Here is a 16300-nt window from a genome sequence, read left to right as displayed (position 1 = left end):
GAATAATTATCATTCGGCTTTGAAGCCAGTATTAGTACTAGAATTAGGAAATAGATCAATTTATCTCAGGTGACAGGTGGCAAAACTTCTTTCCTCCCCAGGTATTGATTTCTTCTGCAGTTGATAAAACCCCAGGGCTTACTGCAGGAGACAGCTCGAGGTGTACAGTGATTAGTCTTCCTTTGTGCTCCCCAGCTCAACAGGCAGCAATGTCAGAGGAGACGAGATCAGCTAAAGCCAGTCACAGGAACCTGCGGCAATAACAACATGCAAGAACTCTTCAACTGCTGTGAAGGCTGACTCTTCTCCCTCCACCCCTGCTTTTTCTGCCTCCCTGCTGTAGAAATGCACCAGTGTTACACTCTACCGATTGACTTTGAACCTGTCACATCTCCTACACCTCCTAGAATGAGGGAAAGGCAACTGGATTCATAGTACCTCCTCTGCAGAGAGTTGGCTGCCCAAATGAAGAATAAACAGGCAAATTTGGTGAGTTTCTTATTCTATTTAAATATGTTGAAAAGATTTTTGGTGGTGGTGGTTTTTAAAAGAAGTTAATTTCAGATACTGTGATTGCTCTTTCCTAAGTCTCTGGAGAGTGTCATGGCTCGTAAACTCTGGAAAGGAAATTTGCTTTAATAATTCCCTCTGAGATCAGGTGTATGATGGAGTAGAATGACTACAAAGCCACAAATGCCTGAAAATATCACTCTTCTTGACTGATGCACTACCAGGATACTGGAACACGGTAACATACAGCAATAAGCTGTTTACTGATTTGATGTTCCAGGGCGGGCAAACAAAATAATAAATACATAAATACATAAATACATAAATACATAAATACATAAATACATAAATACATAAATACATAAATACATAAAGTCTTAAATAAATTGGGACTGTCATAGAAGGGAAAAGATGAAGTTCAAAATTACCACAAAGTCTAATGTAATATAATTTTTATTAACTCATAATGCTTTAAAATAATAAATACAAAATAAACAAAAGTTACTTTTTTAAGTAATGGAAGCATATTATTGTCTTGACTTCTCTATTCTGATTGTTCAGTGTTTAATTCCTGTACACAGACTGTGTGCACAGAGTGACGCTGTTTTGGTCTTTGTTAACTATGGAAATTTTCTACCTTTTCAGTACCATTTTTTGTTTGGGGTAGGAGGTATCAAGTAGATTAAATGACAGTTGGTTTCTGGATGCTGTTCTGGTACCAATATGCAAATGTCTTTTGAGGGCTGATATTTAACTCTGTTGAGAACTTTGACCAACCACCACTGGTTTTGGATATGACCGTGATGTTTTCATCTGGGGTTTTGCTTAGTTATTGCTTTGGACCTCACAGTTTAATAGTCTAAGAGAAAAAATAAATTTAGGCAAAATAATATTTTTTATGTTAATTAGGTGATAAGGACATAGAAAATTTCTTGCTCTGTGAAATATATTTTACATGGAACATGTTATTGTATGACTAAACCTATACAAATAAAAGGAATTTTTCCACAGAAGGCTAATTTGGAAAGGTGTTCCAGCAATGGTAAGTGATCTGCTTCCTAAAAGATAAACTGTGATATCAAATGTCTTGCTTCCTCTGCTTTCCATTCTATGACTTCATCAGAACTCTTGGTTTAGAGGCACTCTAAGTGAGGTAAGTGCTGAGAGCTGATACCTGACAAATATTATGGGTGGGGGCAGAAGGAGCTGTCTTTGGACAGAGTAGAGTCTGGACAAGTTAAAAAAAAACATTATCTGGAACTGCTGTCACAGCCCTCTGGCACAGAAGGGCGAGGGCCTGCATTTTGGTTTTGTGGCTTGCTGTAAATATTCAGGTTGTTTTACTGACACAACTAAGACCTATCTGTAGATGTCTGGAAATTATAACTTTCTTCTTATTTGGAGAAGGGACAGATGAAACGCAAAATGGATTCTCCGGGTATTTTCTAGTTCTGTATCAGGTTTTAGAGCACAAATATTTGGACATGAAAGTGGAGGAAGTACCAGATCTGTCTTGCTTGTGTGCAGCTTCAGAGGCAGAGATGTAGAGGCTCTCATACTGTAAAGCATAGCAAAGAAGTTTAAGACACCCATGTATGTTTTCCCAGCAAGTGAAAAGCATAATATCTCAATGCTTCTGAAGGATTATTAAGAATACATCTTGTTTGTGTTGTTAGCTATGCAACAGTGAGCCTCTTTGAGAAGTATATGGGGAGGAGGGCTTGGGAGAAAGTTAGGACTGAAATGGTTTGTAGTTTCTGGGTCTCAAACATAGTTCTATAGTATCTTAAAATTATATAGAAAAATTATTTTAGAAATCTTGTTTTTTATAATTTAGGGAAAGAAAAAACTGTTTTTCTAATCCCACTCTCTACATGCACTTGTAAAGGCACAAATACTCTTCAAAAGCCACTGGCTTTTCATGCAGTCTTCTTGTGGAGATCTGATATGCTTTTTATATATTTTCATATTTCTTCTATTAATGAAAAGAATTGCACAAACTTGAGGTATCTGGTGATTTTTAAGGCCCTATTCCTACAGCATGGTACTGTTCTCCACAGAAATACTGCCTGTTATGTCACAAATGGTGAAGAGAACAATAATCAACATGAAGGTATTGTTAGAATAATAAACGTAAGTTCACTTGAGAACAAAATAATTTTGAAAAAGGAGAACATTAAAAACAATGTTATCCAATAGCAGGAATGCTTCTGACAGTGACATTCTTTTCAGAAAGGCATCAGTACTTTTAAAAATGGGAAGGAATGTAATTTGGAAGATCTGTTTTCTAATAGAGATTATAGGACTAATTGTTTGCAGGTTTTGCTTCTAGACATTAAAAATGATTGTTCAGCTGTGCAATGGCATTCTCCCCATCCTGAATTTCTTCGTTGCAAGAAGGGCAGGTGCGGTCACTACCCGTCCTGCTATGTTTTTGAAGATCAGTAGTACAGAACAATATTAGCATGAACAGTAGTGGCCCAATCTTCGTGCATATACCCTTAAACGTATTGAAAACTGTTACTGTCATTTAAAGGGTGTGTCTTGGAAAAATCCCTCCTGATGATATGGTAGCAATGTTGGCTGACAATAGGATTTAAAGACTCCTGTTGTTGCATGATATCTCTTCTCCAAGAAGCTGAAATGTTAAGGTTGACTAGGGAGGGCCAGGTTTCCTGGGGTGGCTCTGGTAAAGTTTTCCTGTGACTAGTACAAGAGAGAAAAGGATAGGCTTTTCAGCATCCTGCGTCCCTGAAGTAGATTTCCACTGCATAAATGAAAAGCTTTGGTCTCTTGGAGTCTGTTTCGATTGATGTCCTCCACCTCCACCCCTGACCAAGACTCGCTAGGTCACATCAGCTGGTGGAGGTCCTTCATGGCAGCACCCAGCAAGGTACCTCAAGGAACACCTTTTCAGTGCAGTCAGGCCCAAAAGCATGTTTCAATTAAACATCACAGCACTTTCCATTCACAGATTTTAAATGGATGGGTGCTTTCCCAATCAGTACCAGATGTATAATTTTCTAGACTGTAGGCAAAGCAGCCTACTTGCTTGCAGTGATTTTTAACATTGGCATTTTCCACACATCTGGGTATCAATCTGCTTCCACTTTCTGACACTGGCTGAAGGACTGGCTGAAGGACTGCATCTCTGCCTTTGGAGAGCTTTTTGCTAATCAGGTACTTTTCATGAATCTTCAGTGCATACCAGATCATATCTTACTGAAAAATAAATGCTCTACCAAAAAGTTGACTCACTCTCTCTGCTGGAGAGGTGATGTGCTGATATCTGGGTCCACAGAAGTTTATTGTGACTGAAAACCAGCTGTGGTGATGGATATGTGAGTGTGGTGTGGGAGTTGTTTGTTGTCTTGAGAAGCAGGTATGAAGCCTTCATGCCATGCAGCAGCCTCTTCTCACTTTGTTTTGAATGGGTGGTTGCTGATGTTGCTTGAGAAACACTGTACTCACCGAATTAATTCTAGAGTTACATTGATTGTGCTGATCATGAATTTGCTTTTGTCTGTTCACTAATGTTCTTCAGTATGAATAGCACAGAATCATAGGGGAGAATGCAAATGCTTTGGAAGGCACTGATCAGAAAAGAGAGAAGGGAAGCAAGGTTCATGTGGAGCACCAGGGGCAGGTGTCTTGTCAAGTATAGGGAGACACAAATAAATTTTGGTTTGCCTTAAATGAGACCTTCTCTTAAAAGATCACACAAACAAATGGTTTGAAATGTATTTTGGGAATGGAATACTTTCTGTGGAAGAAATGCATATTAGCTAAGTTTTTCTGATCAACTTCAAATAAAAAGCATTCTGTAGCTAACATGTTAAATAGGATGGGTTCTATTAGGATTGCTGTTTGCTCTACTGTGATTTCAGATGTGCTGCATGAACGCAATAATAGTGTCTTGCTGAAATAGAGACTGCATCCAGATTTGAAGGTCACTCAAAGGTAGAGCCAATGCTTCTAGAGATGAAGTTGCAAAGCTTTTCTCTCTCTAAATAAATTTCTAGAGCACAGTAACTTTTAATAAGCTTAAAATTAAGGTCTGAAATGTCTAACGTGAATAATTCCTTTAGTTTTCTCATGTTGTTCTCCTTAATATCTTATAGCAAAATTTTTGGGATTCCCACAAATACTGAAAATGGTTATTATAAGTTAATGAGGTTGTTGTCTAATTATGCTGCCCACCCTTTGATTTCATATCCCAGAGATTCTGAGTCTTTTCTGAATACAGGGGTTTTTGGCTAGTGATTGCAAATAGCTACAGTCGTGACGTACTGTGTGAACTGTGAGCATCCAGGTTGCTGAAAGGTTAGTCCTGAAGCCCCATCAAACTCCGGGCTGCAGGACAGAGCTGCAGTGAGCTCAGATGTTCCTGATCCAGCTTTGCCCTCTGGTGGTCCCCGCTTGAAAGATTCCCCGGACTCGAGAGAGAAAAAGGCTTCTGACTGAAAAGATCTGAGGAAATGGCAGGTTTCTGCCATGGATGTAGTAATAAAGAGTAAAGGAAGGAAAAGTCTTGCAGACATCAAGACTGTGCATGCCGAAAGGGATGCTGAGGAAGAAGCTGAGGCAGGGACGTTCAGTGCTCCTGCATCGAGGTAAGCCTAACGAGAAGGAGTTTTGCTAACAGGCAAAACTCACTGCTCTGACCAGTCCTTTGACATGACAAATGCTAACAATTAAAGAAAGCCTTAAGTATTGTCTTATTAAAACTTAGTTCCTCACCTGATTATGATGACACGCCCCAAAAAGACTCTCCTGTATCTCACTAATAGAGAGAACTTTGTGAAATTGGAAGCTTTAGTACGAGATATCTACTCATGTGCCTTCAGAAAGCTGTGAGTAACACTAAAGGGCTTTCATGACGTCTGACCTTTCTTTTAAGTGGCAGATGTGTTTTGAGGGGAGGCAATTTTTTTATTTTTCCCACTTGGGTGGTTTATGTGTTGGCAGTCCTGCATGTATATGAATAAAACTTCTGCTTTTCCTTTCAGAAAAGGAACCAGCAATTATTTATAGCCTCTAAGGGGGAGAAATTCTCATCTGAGAATATGGTTAAGGTGTAAATCAGGTACTGAGCAGCAACTAGAATAGAGACTAGTGTGTTGCAGTTTGAGGAGAATAGCTCTTATAAGCAATATAAAAACGTGCACATTTTGAATGTCTAGATGTAGTTTTATTTAATGTTTTTGCTCTTTTTTCTTTCTACTTTAAACTAGAGAGCAAAGATATAAATGTTTTTCAGGGAAAGGATTTTTTTCCCTCCGAACAAAAGATTTTTTTCGTTTGGAGGGAAAAAGTTTGGAATAGTTGTTGTTACATCTAGTCATATAAAAAAGAAAAACAGATTTTCCCTTTTTATTTTTTTTTTAAACATTCACAACCAGAAAGCTGCCAGTGAAAAGAAAATCAATGTACTTACAGTAGACATGAAAATGTTGGTCTAATCTCTGCAATAATTCTTTGTGGAATGATCACACAGAGAAATTGCTACTGATAAATGACTAAATAAAATCTAGGGCATGGCACAAGATTATGTATTTTGACATATTTTTCATCACATTCTGAAATAACCTGGGTATAGGAGACAGACCATGGGTCTTAGGCCTGTCATACTTAGACATTGCAGTTACCATGTTCTTTCAAAGAATAGAGCAATACAATAATCCTTACCATCTCTATGACTCCCTTCTTGCAAGCATTTGTTTTCTCTTTTGTGTTCTAGATCCTGACTTCAGTTATTTAAGCCTTGAAAATCACTGTGCTGGAAATGGACAGTACTGTACAGTTTTGTTATTCTGTCTGTATCACATCACCTGAAACTCTGTCGAGACTTACAGTTGAGAACAGCAAGACCCAGGTGAACAGTTAGGTAATCGTGATTTGGTTTGGAAGGCCAACTTAATTCTTGCTGCTGCAAATGGCTGAACCTTTAGCCTGGCTGTAAAATCCCTCATCTTTTTTTTAGCCCTCCTCTTTCACGTCACCTGAATACTGTGTAAAACAGTGTAGGAACAAAAAATTCCCTAGTAGAGTCACTTAATCTTAGTGATCATTTCCATATCATAGTTTAAACCAACATCTTGCATATTTTACCAAAGTATCCAAATGCAGAACTGTCACAGTTCCTTGCTATGGAAACACATTTACTGAAGATTCTAGAAGCGTCTTATAGCTCAGCTGTTTAATAAAAAAAATGCAATTAGATTATGGGTTGGCATTTAGATGGCATGTAATGGAAATCTGATTGCTAAATCTTTCTTGGAGTATCTGATTTAAAATGTTGTCAGGCTTTTTAGGTATCCTGACAGGTGTAAGTCTCTTTGTCCTCACATGGTTGTTGTTTTGTGCAGTTTTCCTACTTATACCCTACCTCCAAGGTAGGGTATAAAAAATCTCATCTGTGAAGTATATGACCAGTGTTTTGTACAACTGAACCTTTGGCTTCAGGATACTTCTGCTGATCAAAAACATTACTAATTGAAAATAGACTCCTGAGCAACCTGGCCTGATATAAGCATGTTGATAATAATAGTTTAGCCGTATTCCAGTTTGAGATGGCTTCTGTCGTACATAAGACTAGATGGATGATAATTTTGAAGAGATTACTTACAGTTCTGGGGTGAAATATCTTCTTCTTTTTTCCTCTACAGGCGAGGCTGACACAGAACTCAGTCACACTAGCTAACTTAAATACTCTAAAGTTGTCGTATTTTGTTTTTTGGAAATTTTTCTTTTAATGTCAATATTATGCTCTTAAAAACAATACTTCCGCTTTGAAACCAAACAGCAGTAGAACAGATGAAATTTTTATATTTTATGACTTTGTAGCAGGGTCAAAATTGTAAGTGAGGACTGCTCCACCAAGGAGTGGCTAATGACACCTAGAGGTGTTTGAAACTTCATGCCTGACTGGTTTGGCAGTATCGCCAACCTGGTCTCTGCTCTGTTCAGATCTGACTCTCCCTAAGCATAATTTCTTGCCAAAACAGATTAAGTTGTGTTCCAGGTGGACAAAGACCAGGCAGGTGTCATTTGGTTAGTCCTCATAGTAGTTCTCACACAGACTTGCATGATTAGAGCCTTCTCTAAATATACTATTCTTGAGCAAAATTTCTTAAGTGTGATCACTAGAGAAGGGGTTGATCTGCTCAACACCACCTGTCACAGTTGGAATATTCACTCTGCCCAGGCTTACATGTTTGAGCACCTCTTGTAACCCCTGGGAGAGCCCAGCTCAATGATGTGGAAGCTGGTTTGAGCAGGGGACAAGTCCTTCACCTTCTTTCAAACTGTATGGGGTTGGGTTCATAGGTGGTAGGATGGCCACAGGTGGGTTTACCTCCTACCCAAGTACCTTATTTTAGAGATCCCTGTGGTCTCCTGGATGATGTTTTATCCAGAATTCCAGTCTTCTGCCTCTGTATAGAGATACAACATTTTTTACATGTTTTCTTTAATATCCCAGAACAAACTGTTTTACAGTCAGTGAAGGGACTCTGCCTCCAAGCAGAACATGTTCAATAAAACAAAGCTGGCTCATTCAAATACATGAGCTATGGGGTGTCTTCATCTTGCTTATAATAACTTAAAAAACATATCAGACACAACATTGCTATTAGCATCATAAAATCTTTGTCACAGAGGCTCTGGCATACATTTTGAATTAGACACTTCAATGGATATTGGAGCATTAAGCCTTTTTTGACTCATTAACCTGCAAGAAAAATCACAGATGTAATACCATAACTTTAAAAAATTTAAGATATTTCCTTTTTAGGGAAAATAAAGACCTAAAAATCATAATTTTTTGAGTTTGTGAATTTTGGGGAAAGATAATTGTGTTTCATTATGTTAAGTGCTCTGTGAAGTACATGGAACTGTGACGTTATTAATACATTATGATGTGAGCATAGCTGTTTGTCTACAAAGTAGGCAGATAATGGAATAGTACATGAATCTCCTTGTAATGGGCTAAAATCTAGTAGTCAAAATAGAAAATGAAAAATAAACATATGGATAGGCAACACATTATTCACTATATTTTAATTAAAGTTAATTATTCAAACTGGAAAGTTTCAGTTGTGGTGTCATAACTACATCATCATAATAATAAACCTAGGTATATTATCAAATTTCCTAATCTCTGTGGCAACATGTTCTGCCATGTAAACAATAAGTACATAATTACTTGTAGGTATGTAAGATACAATAAAATACAGTGAAATATTGTTAAGAGAAATTTTTCTTGTGTGGATTGGGATTTTCTCTCATAACTTCTATTGTGAGTGCAACTGTAAGGAACAGCAAGGGGACTTATTTATCTCTGTTCTTTAAGTATGAAAGGGAGAGCCTTTGGACCATCATATAACTTGCTGTGGCATTTGAACAAAGTTTTTAATATTTTAGTCAAAGGTACTCAGTCTTCTTAATGAAGGATCCTCTTGCAGGCAGATTCTTTTCCAAGCTGTGTTACCAAAAGAAGTCTGGTTAAGAGATTGGATGTAAGTTCAATTTATGTTGGCTAATGAAACAAAAAGTGCTTTCATCTTTTCTGGTATGGTTCTTTCCCTGCCGTGTCCCCCCACCCTCCCACCCCTGCCAACCAGAAATTTAGGCATTTTCAGAATTGAGAATATTGGAATGAAGGATTTTCTTATAAATTGGTCATGTAATTTATATTTCACATTTTCTATCCTGCTGATGATGAATAGCAAGAGAATGTAGTTGATCAATAATGTTTCTTTTAGCTTTAAAACAAATGTGGTTTCAGAAGCCTTACTTCTTACCTTACTTCTATCTGTTAAGCTTGCCTGGAACCTTTGTGTTTGGGTGGGTGTTTTCTTCTCCCCTTTAGTCCCTTTTATCTCCCAACAAACAACAGTAAGTTTTTCAGTGGTGGTTAATAGATCAGTATTACTGCTGCTTTTGAAGAGCCCAGATGGGACCAACAACCTCGCAACATGCTCCAGCAGTCAAATTTTCCTCTTTTTGGCATCTTAGTGGCAGAAGAAAACAGTAGGTGACTCTTTCACATCAGAAATAGAGGAAAAAAACGTGGAAAGTTTTAACTCAACTTTGGGATTTCAAATGGTAGAAACCTATGTTAAGGGATAAGGTCTTCTCTCCCAACTTTCACCTTTCTGAATAACAGGGGGTCTTCAACCCCCACCCCAAAGCATGTGTGTTTTACAGGAGTTACTGGATTAGTGTTAATGCATTAACATGGCCTGCTGAGAGATTCCTAGGAGTGGAGAGGATGTGGGTGTCATGGAAACAGCAATAATACAGGGAAGGGAGGGAGGTCGGAGCACCAATGGATTCATCTGCAGGTATATAGATCTACAGAACTTAATGTAGGTAAGGGTTTATACAGAGGCATCTATTTCATTAGCTGTTGTGATAATCAGTACCAATTTAATATTACATGGCTACAGATTGTTTTGAAATGACCAAAGGGTGGTTAAACCACTATATGTCATCTGTAAGGGCTGCTAAATATATTACTCCCCCCCCCCCAAAAAAAAATATTTTCTAGATGACACTATACTAATGCTAGCATTGAGGCAGAGATAGAAATGAAATCAAAGTGTACTTTCCTACCTGAGCTGTATGCTGTTACTGGAAGCTTTTTTTCAGCCTGTAAGTGCCCGTTCCTGACCCTGAGTTAGGGCTGTCTCATTCTATTGGATCAAGTCAAGAGGAGAGCCACAAAGATGATTGGAGGGATGGAGCACCTCTCCTGTGACAAAGGGCCAAGATAATCGGAATCTTGTATCTGGGATAAAAGAAGGCTCTGGAGAGACCTTATTGTGGCCTTCCAGTACTTGTACAGAGCCTTTAAGAAAGACAGGAACAAACTTTTTAGCAGGGCCTGTTGCAATGGGACAAGGGGAAATGGTTTTAAACTAAAAGAGAATCAATTTAGACCAGTTTTAAGGAAGAAAAAAATAGGTGTTTTTTACAATGAGGATGGTGATACACTGGCAAAAGTAGCCCAGAGAGGAGGAAAATGCCCTATCCCTGGAAACATTCAAGGTTAGGTTGGAAGAGGCTCTGAGCATCTTCAAGATGTTCCTCCTTGTTGCAGGGATGTTGGTCTAGACGGCCTTTAAAGGTCCTTTCCAACCCAAACTGTTCTGTGATCCTCTGATCCACTAGCTAGGAGCATTAGAGTAGTAGCCCATCACCTGGTCACTCTTCACCTCGGTGGAGAGCAGGCAACAGGGCTGAGCAGATAAGTCATAGGAGACAATCATACTTTCAGATAGCAGAGCTGACTTCATCCTTTTCTCTCTGGAGGAGACAAGCTTTGAGGTACTTATACGTGAGTGCAGCTTGGTTCTGCCTTGCTGCAATTTCATAAACTCAGAAATGGAACTGAGAAGGCAAAAGGCTGTCGGGGCTCTGCCTGCCCTCCCCTCCTCTTACTTCTTTGCTCATTAGAGCCCAGTCTTTGAACATGATAATGGGGAACATCAAAGAGTTGACGAAATAGTTGTCAGGTACCTTTTAGAAAACTTTTACTCTTTTACTTTAAAAGGATGTCTTGCTAAAGAAAAATGTATATCAAATGAGTCTGTTATAATCACAGGATCATGTAGGCCAGATTCTAGAAAGTGTCCAGGAGCTAAAGACACTTTTGTTGTGTCATTTATTCCTGTCATAAATACTTAGAGTGTGCAGGCTCCTTGCTCCTGGACTTGTTAGGATAATATATCATTAATGTAACTCCTTTTCTACTTCTGTTTCTTTCTTCTGAGTGCTGCTGAGTGGAGGTAATGAGGTGAGATATTTACATTTTCCACTGATACATATTTCCTGTATCATTATTCACTTTGCTAGCAATAGTTATCTTTCTTTTTTAATGACCTGACTCATTGTTTATTTTCAATGTACCCTTGCTTAGGAAGAAACTTTGTGAGTCTTCCTTACTTAAGAAGAAACATTGCAGTTTTAGGAAGAAACATGTGCTCTGGCCTTTCCTACATCCAATAGTTCTCTTGACTTCAATCTGCTCATCAAAGCAGTTAATTACCTGAGTTTCGTCTCCTTTCCCAGAAGAGGTCAGGAGAGATGAAAAGAATATTCCTCCGGCTTGAAAAAGAGGAACACCTCGCGTCTATGACAGGCCAGTAGATTTGTGGTTGCCAGAATTTTTTATTTACTGTCTTCCTTTAGGAATCACAAAGAAAATAAATGACCTGCATGGGCCCAGAAATACTCATGTGACCTTTTGGGAAAACTTGTCCTCTCTGACACCGTAACACAACACTGAAGATCAAAATACCTGTCTACACACACCTTACATCATGGCCTTCAAGCGCTTTAAGTTAAAGAGATGATCCTGGCATTTGTGCCTCCATACCTGTTGTTGAGTGTTTGAGTCACGGTTACTATCAGCCAGTGTGTGTTTACAGGCAGTTTGATGTGTCCTAGTCTCTTTGTGGGCTTAGCCCATAGTAAGAGAGATTAAAGCTGAATCAAACTGTCTTACATTTACCATGGCCTGTAGCTGAACATGCAGGCATTCATAATAAGCCAGCTTTGTTAACCATGGCAAATAGACCACGTGCTGAAATTCAGCCTAAAAATGTACCCCAGGGAGGCAAATTCAGACTTAGTTTCCTGATTTCCTTCTACAGTAAACTCTAGTTTCTGCTGCTGCAGTTGTTTTAAAAGATATGGAATTACTAAAGTCTTGCTTAAACAAAAAGTAGAGAACTTCTCTCACGTAAAGACATTGGCATATTGCAACCTTTTACTCTCCTACAGAAATGGCCTTTCAAGTAATGTTTTTGTTGTTTGCTGAAGTAGCTATTATAATAAAACAGTAATTTGACCTTTTTTTGCCAAAGGCACCATGACTCCCCTTTTCTGTGTACTATACCACTGTTAATTGGCCAGCTAACTGTATCCTTCCCCTCTGTGTTCTGAGTGAATGAAAATTACAGTTCAGCACTGGGTGTATGTCATGAGGCACAAGACTTATCTTTACTATCATTTAATTCTCATGCCTTCTGAGTGCTCTTTTAAGGTTGGTATTGCATATGGTTGTCTTCACCTAAAACTGCAAGTTTTATGGTGTTACAGTACAAATGTTTTAGACTCTTCATTCTTTTTCTCCTACACTAGTTTCTATAGTAGTCACATTTAATCTGCATTCAAGGTTAAGTGATCAGCCATGTAATTTTCTCTTTAGTCTTTCAACAGTTATAAGAGAGGCCTGACTGACTGTGTGCCTGAAAATAAACTGTGCTAGAGATCAAGAAAATTGGATTGTATGTAGTTGCTATGATAAAGCTCTTACTAATGAATAGAACCGGAGGGAGCGGGATGGGGAAAGAGGTCATAATAACTCATTTCCCAGAACTCATCTGTTTGGATGAATGAATTTTTCAGAATAGGATTTGCTCAGATATTTGAATTATCAGAATTCTCTATATTCTAAGTAAATTTTAATGTCATGAGACAAATGAACCTGTATTTTTCAATATCCTTGTTTTCATACCTATGGAGGGAGAATTATCTTAGTAAACATAGTACAGCTGCTGCTCAGTTTTGCCAGACACCTCTTTTTTCTTTTTCTTTTTTTTTTTTCCTAAGAGTTACTTACTGGCAAGAGAAATGGGATAAATGGGATGTATCTTTCCAGGTCTTATGCACTAACATAAGGAAAATAGTTTACCAGCAGTTCGTTAGATTTTCAACATCTGTAATATGGAAAAATAATCTTTAAAAGCAACTAGTTTGGAAAGGGAACATCCTGAAACAGCTTCATTCACCTGAATGCTGACCTATCTGTAAATGTTCCCTATAGGAGGTGACCCAAAGAAGGTAGGTAACACTCAATACTACCTCTGTAAGAAGCATTTCTCTCAACCAGGAAGCATCAAAGCAGACAGTGAATTTCTTCCCTTAAATGTGGACTGTGGTAACCCTCATAATATATTTTCCTGAGAATGCTCAGAAGTTTATTAGATAAACTTAGTAATACTAAGATTCTTAGTCATAATTATTCATACTTAGTCATATTTAGTCATACTAAGATGCCCTCTTGCCTTTATGTTCCTCAGCAGGTATAAGATCTCAGTTCCTTTTAAGGATTGTCATCCTCCAGCTCCTAACCGTGGATGATAGGCAGGGAGGGCACTGATGATGCAAGTTTTACTTTGTGCTTTAAATCAAGAATAGATGCGATACATATGATTTCCTTTCTTGTTTAAATCCTTGCAAATGAGGGTAGATATCTTACAAGAGCAAAGCATGAGGTATGCAATAGCATGGGGCATATAAAGATGAAATTGATATTTTCTGTTCTGTGTCTAAAAAAAATGCTTGAGAAATGAATAAAAAAAAAAATTGACTGGAGCTGTGCTGAAGACTTCCAAGTAAGAAAGGTTAACTACCCATATGTTAAATTAGAATAGCTCAGTCAGTGCAAAACAATTATTTATGCCTGGTCTAAAAAGTTTTCCATTTGAAATCCATTCTTATCATCTTAGTGAATGCCCCTCACTAATGTCAGTCAGATTCTGTGCTCTCACTAGAAGCTTTAACTTCACCCATACCCTGATGCAGAAATGAAGGTTCTGCAACAGAGAAACTTTCTGTAGACACAGGAAGATGAGACAAGAAGAGATCTGGGACATAAAAATCTCTTAAACTGTTCTTGTGGGCAGCTTGTTCTATGTCATTTCACAATAGGCCCTGGAGAATTTCAGCAATAAAATATCTCTATATAATGACCTACTTTCCAGAGACACAAATTTGTGGGGCAAATGTCCCAGCCACCACCTCTCCTGGCTTCAGCAGGAAATAGCAGAATCATGTCCCTTTTATTAAACTTACTGAAAACAGAAGTTGTAAGTTACTGTGACTAAAAGCCACAATATGGTGCTTCTTTCTGGTGGCATTTGACCTCCAAAGAGGGAAAGCTGTGGGAAGTTTTCACATTTACCAGAACTAGCTGGTAATCTTATTAGCTGCACGGCTTCATTTTGTACCGGTAAACATGCTCTGCAGAAGAAACATAGCACAAGTCATCAGAGCTGGATTGTTTTCACGACTTAATTTTCAGCTGTGAGCCTAAAATTGCCAATATGTATGCTATTTCTGTTTAGTTTAGCTGTTTTTAACCCTTCATTCCTTTCTCTTTCTGCAGCTGCAGGAACATTAAAAATAAGCAGGCAGGACTATAACAGGAATTGATCTGTGTAAACACAAATGAAAACCACAATGTATTGGTTATGTAAGTCTCTGCCTGGGTGATTATTTGACACAGTACTTCTGTAATACTCTCTCATCTCCTGTTTTCCTCTCATGTGTCTATTATTTTTTCTTTCTTTTTGCACTGAAGTCAGTAAACTGTCCCCTACATGCTTTCTTGTTGAAGTTAATTTTCTTCTAAATTAACAAATAAAAATAAAATTAGTTGCAGAAGAAAGAAAAATGCAAGTGTCTTGAATTATCAAAAAAGTTCTTAAAACTCATGAGAGTAGCTGGTGCTTCATTCTGCAAACCTTCTGCACATTGAATACCCGTATAAAACATCTGGAGACTTGTCAGTTTTGATGTATCTTTACCTGCAGAACAAACATGGGCTTAGATACCGTCTATTGAGTTCTCTAGTACTTTCAGCAACAGAGAAACCTCCCATAACACTCCATTAGAAAAGGCTTAAATTTGTTGTATTTTTTGCATGTCTTTCAATACCAATCAGATTCACATACTTTTCAAAAATGGTCTGTATTATAAAGCCACCCTGAATTGGTACTGATTAATGTGTAGAGTACAGAAGTTTTTTCATCACTCTTTCAGCATAATTAAAGATGACACAAGTTTTCACTGAAGTCTGCATGAAGTGTCTTAATGTCCAGCATAAGAACACCTTTCATGTTCCTTCTTATGAAACGGCAGACTTGATTCTTGTTTATTTAACTGGCGGATTTAACTCATATTTTCAATATGAAATCCCAGGTTCTCCAACGTGAGGCATATTCTTCTTTTGCTGGTGTAAAAAATTAATTTTGCTGATGTGGCTAGGCCTTGAGCCTTGGTAAAGTTATTCTGGTGAGCGATGATATTCAAATGTTCTGCATGTATATCTCTTCATTCCACAGTGACTTTGTCCCAGCTTCAATTCACTTGTTCTTTTCTATTTGAAACATCTAGGGATGTAGAACGTACTTCCCCTTCCCTTCTTACTCCGGTTTAATTCTTCATAGGTTTCTTGGTGAAATATCTTCAAAACTCCTTCCTTCTTCAAAATGTATTCAAAATAAATGAAAAATTTGTCATAAGTAGTTTAGATTTTTTTTTTTAATTGACAAAATGTAGGTTAAGCCATTAAGTTAAGAAAATACTTCTAGATTGTGTTTTTTACAGTAAATGAGTTGTGTACTGCTTGACACATTGACAGAGAATTTAGGAAGCAAGTTTTCCAATTTGTCTAGGATAAGTTCTCATTAACTTTAAACTAGAAGCATGTCAGAAGTTGTTGATTTATTACTATAATATGTTTAAATTAGATTTTTAAATTATTATTTCAGGAAGTTATAACCAAAACCTATTTTATGCATACTCTTTAAACAGCTTAACATTTCTGGGTACTGAGTCTGTTGCAACAGCATAACCAGTATGCAGAAAATCAGTGTCTTTGAATGACTTTGCTCAAGAATATACAAAAATATATGTTAACATTAAAAAGCTTGGGTTTGGGTTTTCTCTTTTACCTTTTGAGGTCTTCAGCAGACTCGCAGATCAACATACTAAT

The 16300-nt window shown here is 37.8% G+C and overlaps 1 protein-coding gene across 5 annotated transcripts in view; it reads left to right on the top strand.

The window, feature by feature from the left end:
- The first annotated feature begins 333 nt into the window (after positions 1-333).
- The window catches only part of TRPM3 (transient receptor potential cation channel subfamily M member 3), a 411043-nt gene continuing 395076 nt past the window's right edge, over positions 334-16300 (top strand). For 4 of the 5 annotated variants that reach the window (XM_050328974.1, XM_050328966.1, XM_050328970.1 and 1 more), the window contains exon 1: positions 1468-1552. In XM_050328974.1, the coding sequence (XP_050184931.1) occupies positions 1483-1552 (70 nt within the window). In that variant the 5' untranslated portion in view covers positions 1468-1482. Of the gene's footprint in view, positions 490-1467; positions 1553-16300 lie in introns of those variants that run through there. The other variant, XM_050328972.1, reaches the window with a different exon arrangement.

The sequence above is a fragment of the Myiozetetes cayanensis genome, unplaced genomic scaffold (assembly GCF_022539395.1).
Source record: "Myiozetetes cayanensis isolate MyiCay16 unplaced genomic scaffold, myiCay2020 scf4, whole genome shotgun sequence".
Classification (NCBI taxonomy): Eukaryota; Metazoa; Chordata; class Aves; order Passeriformes; family Tyrannidae; genus Myiozetetes; species Myiozetetes cayanensis.
The sequence above is the reverse complement of the archived record's forward strand: the minus strand, read 5'-3'. Positions and strand labels throughout refer to the sequence as shown.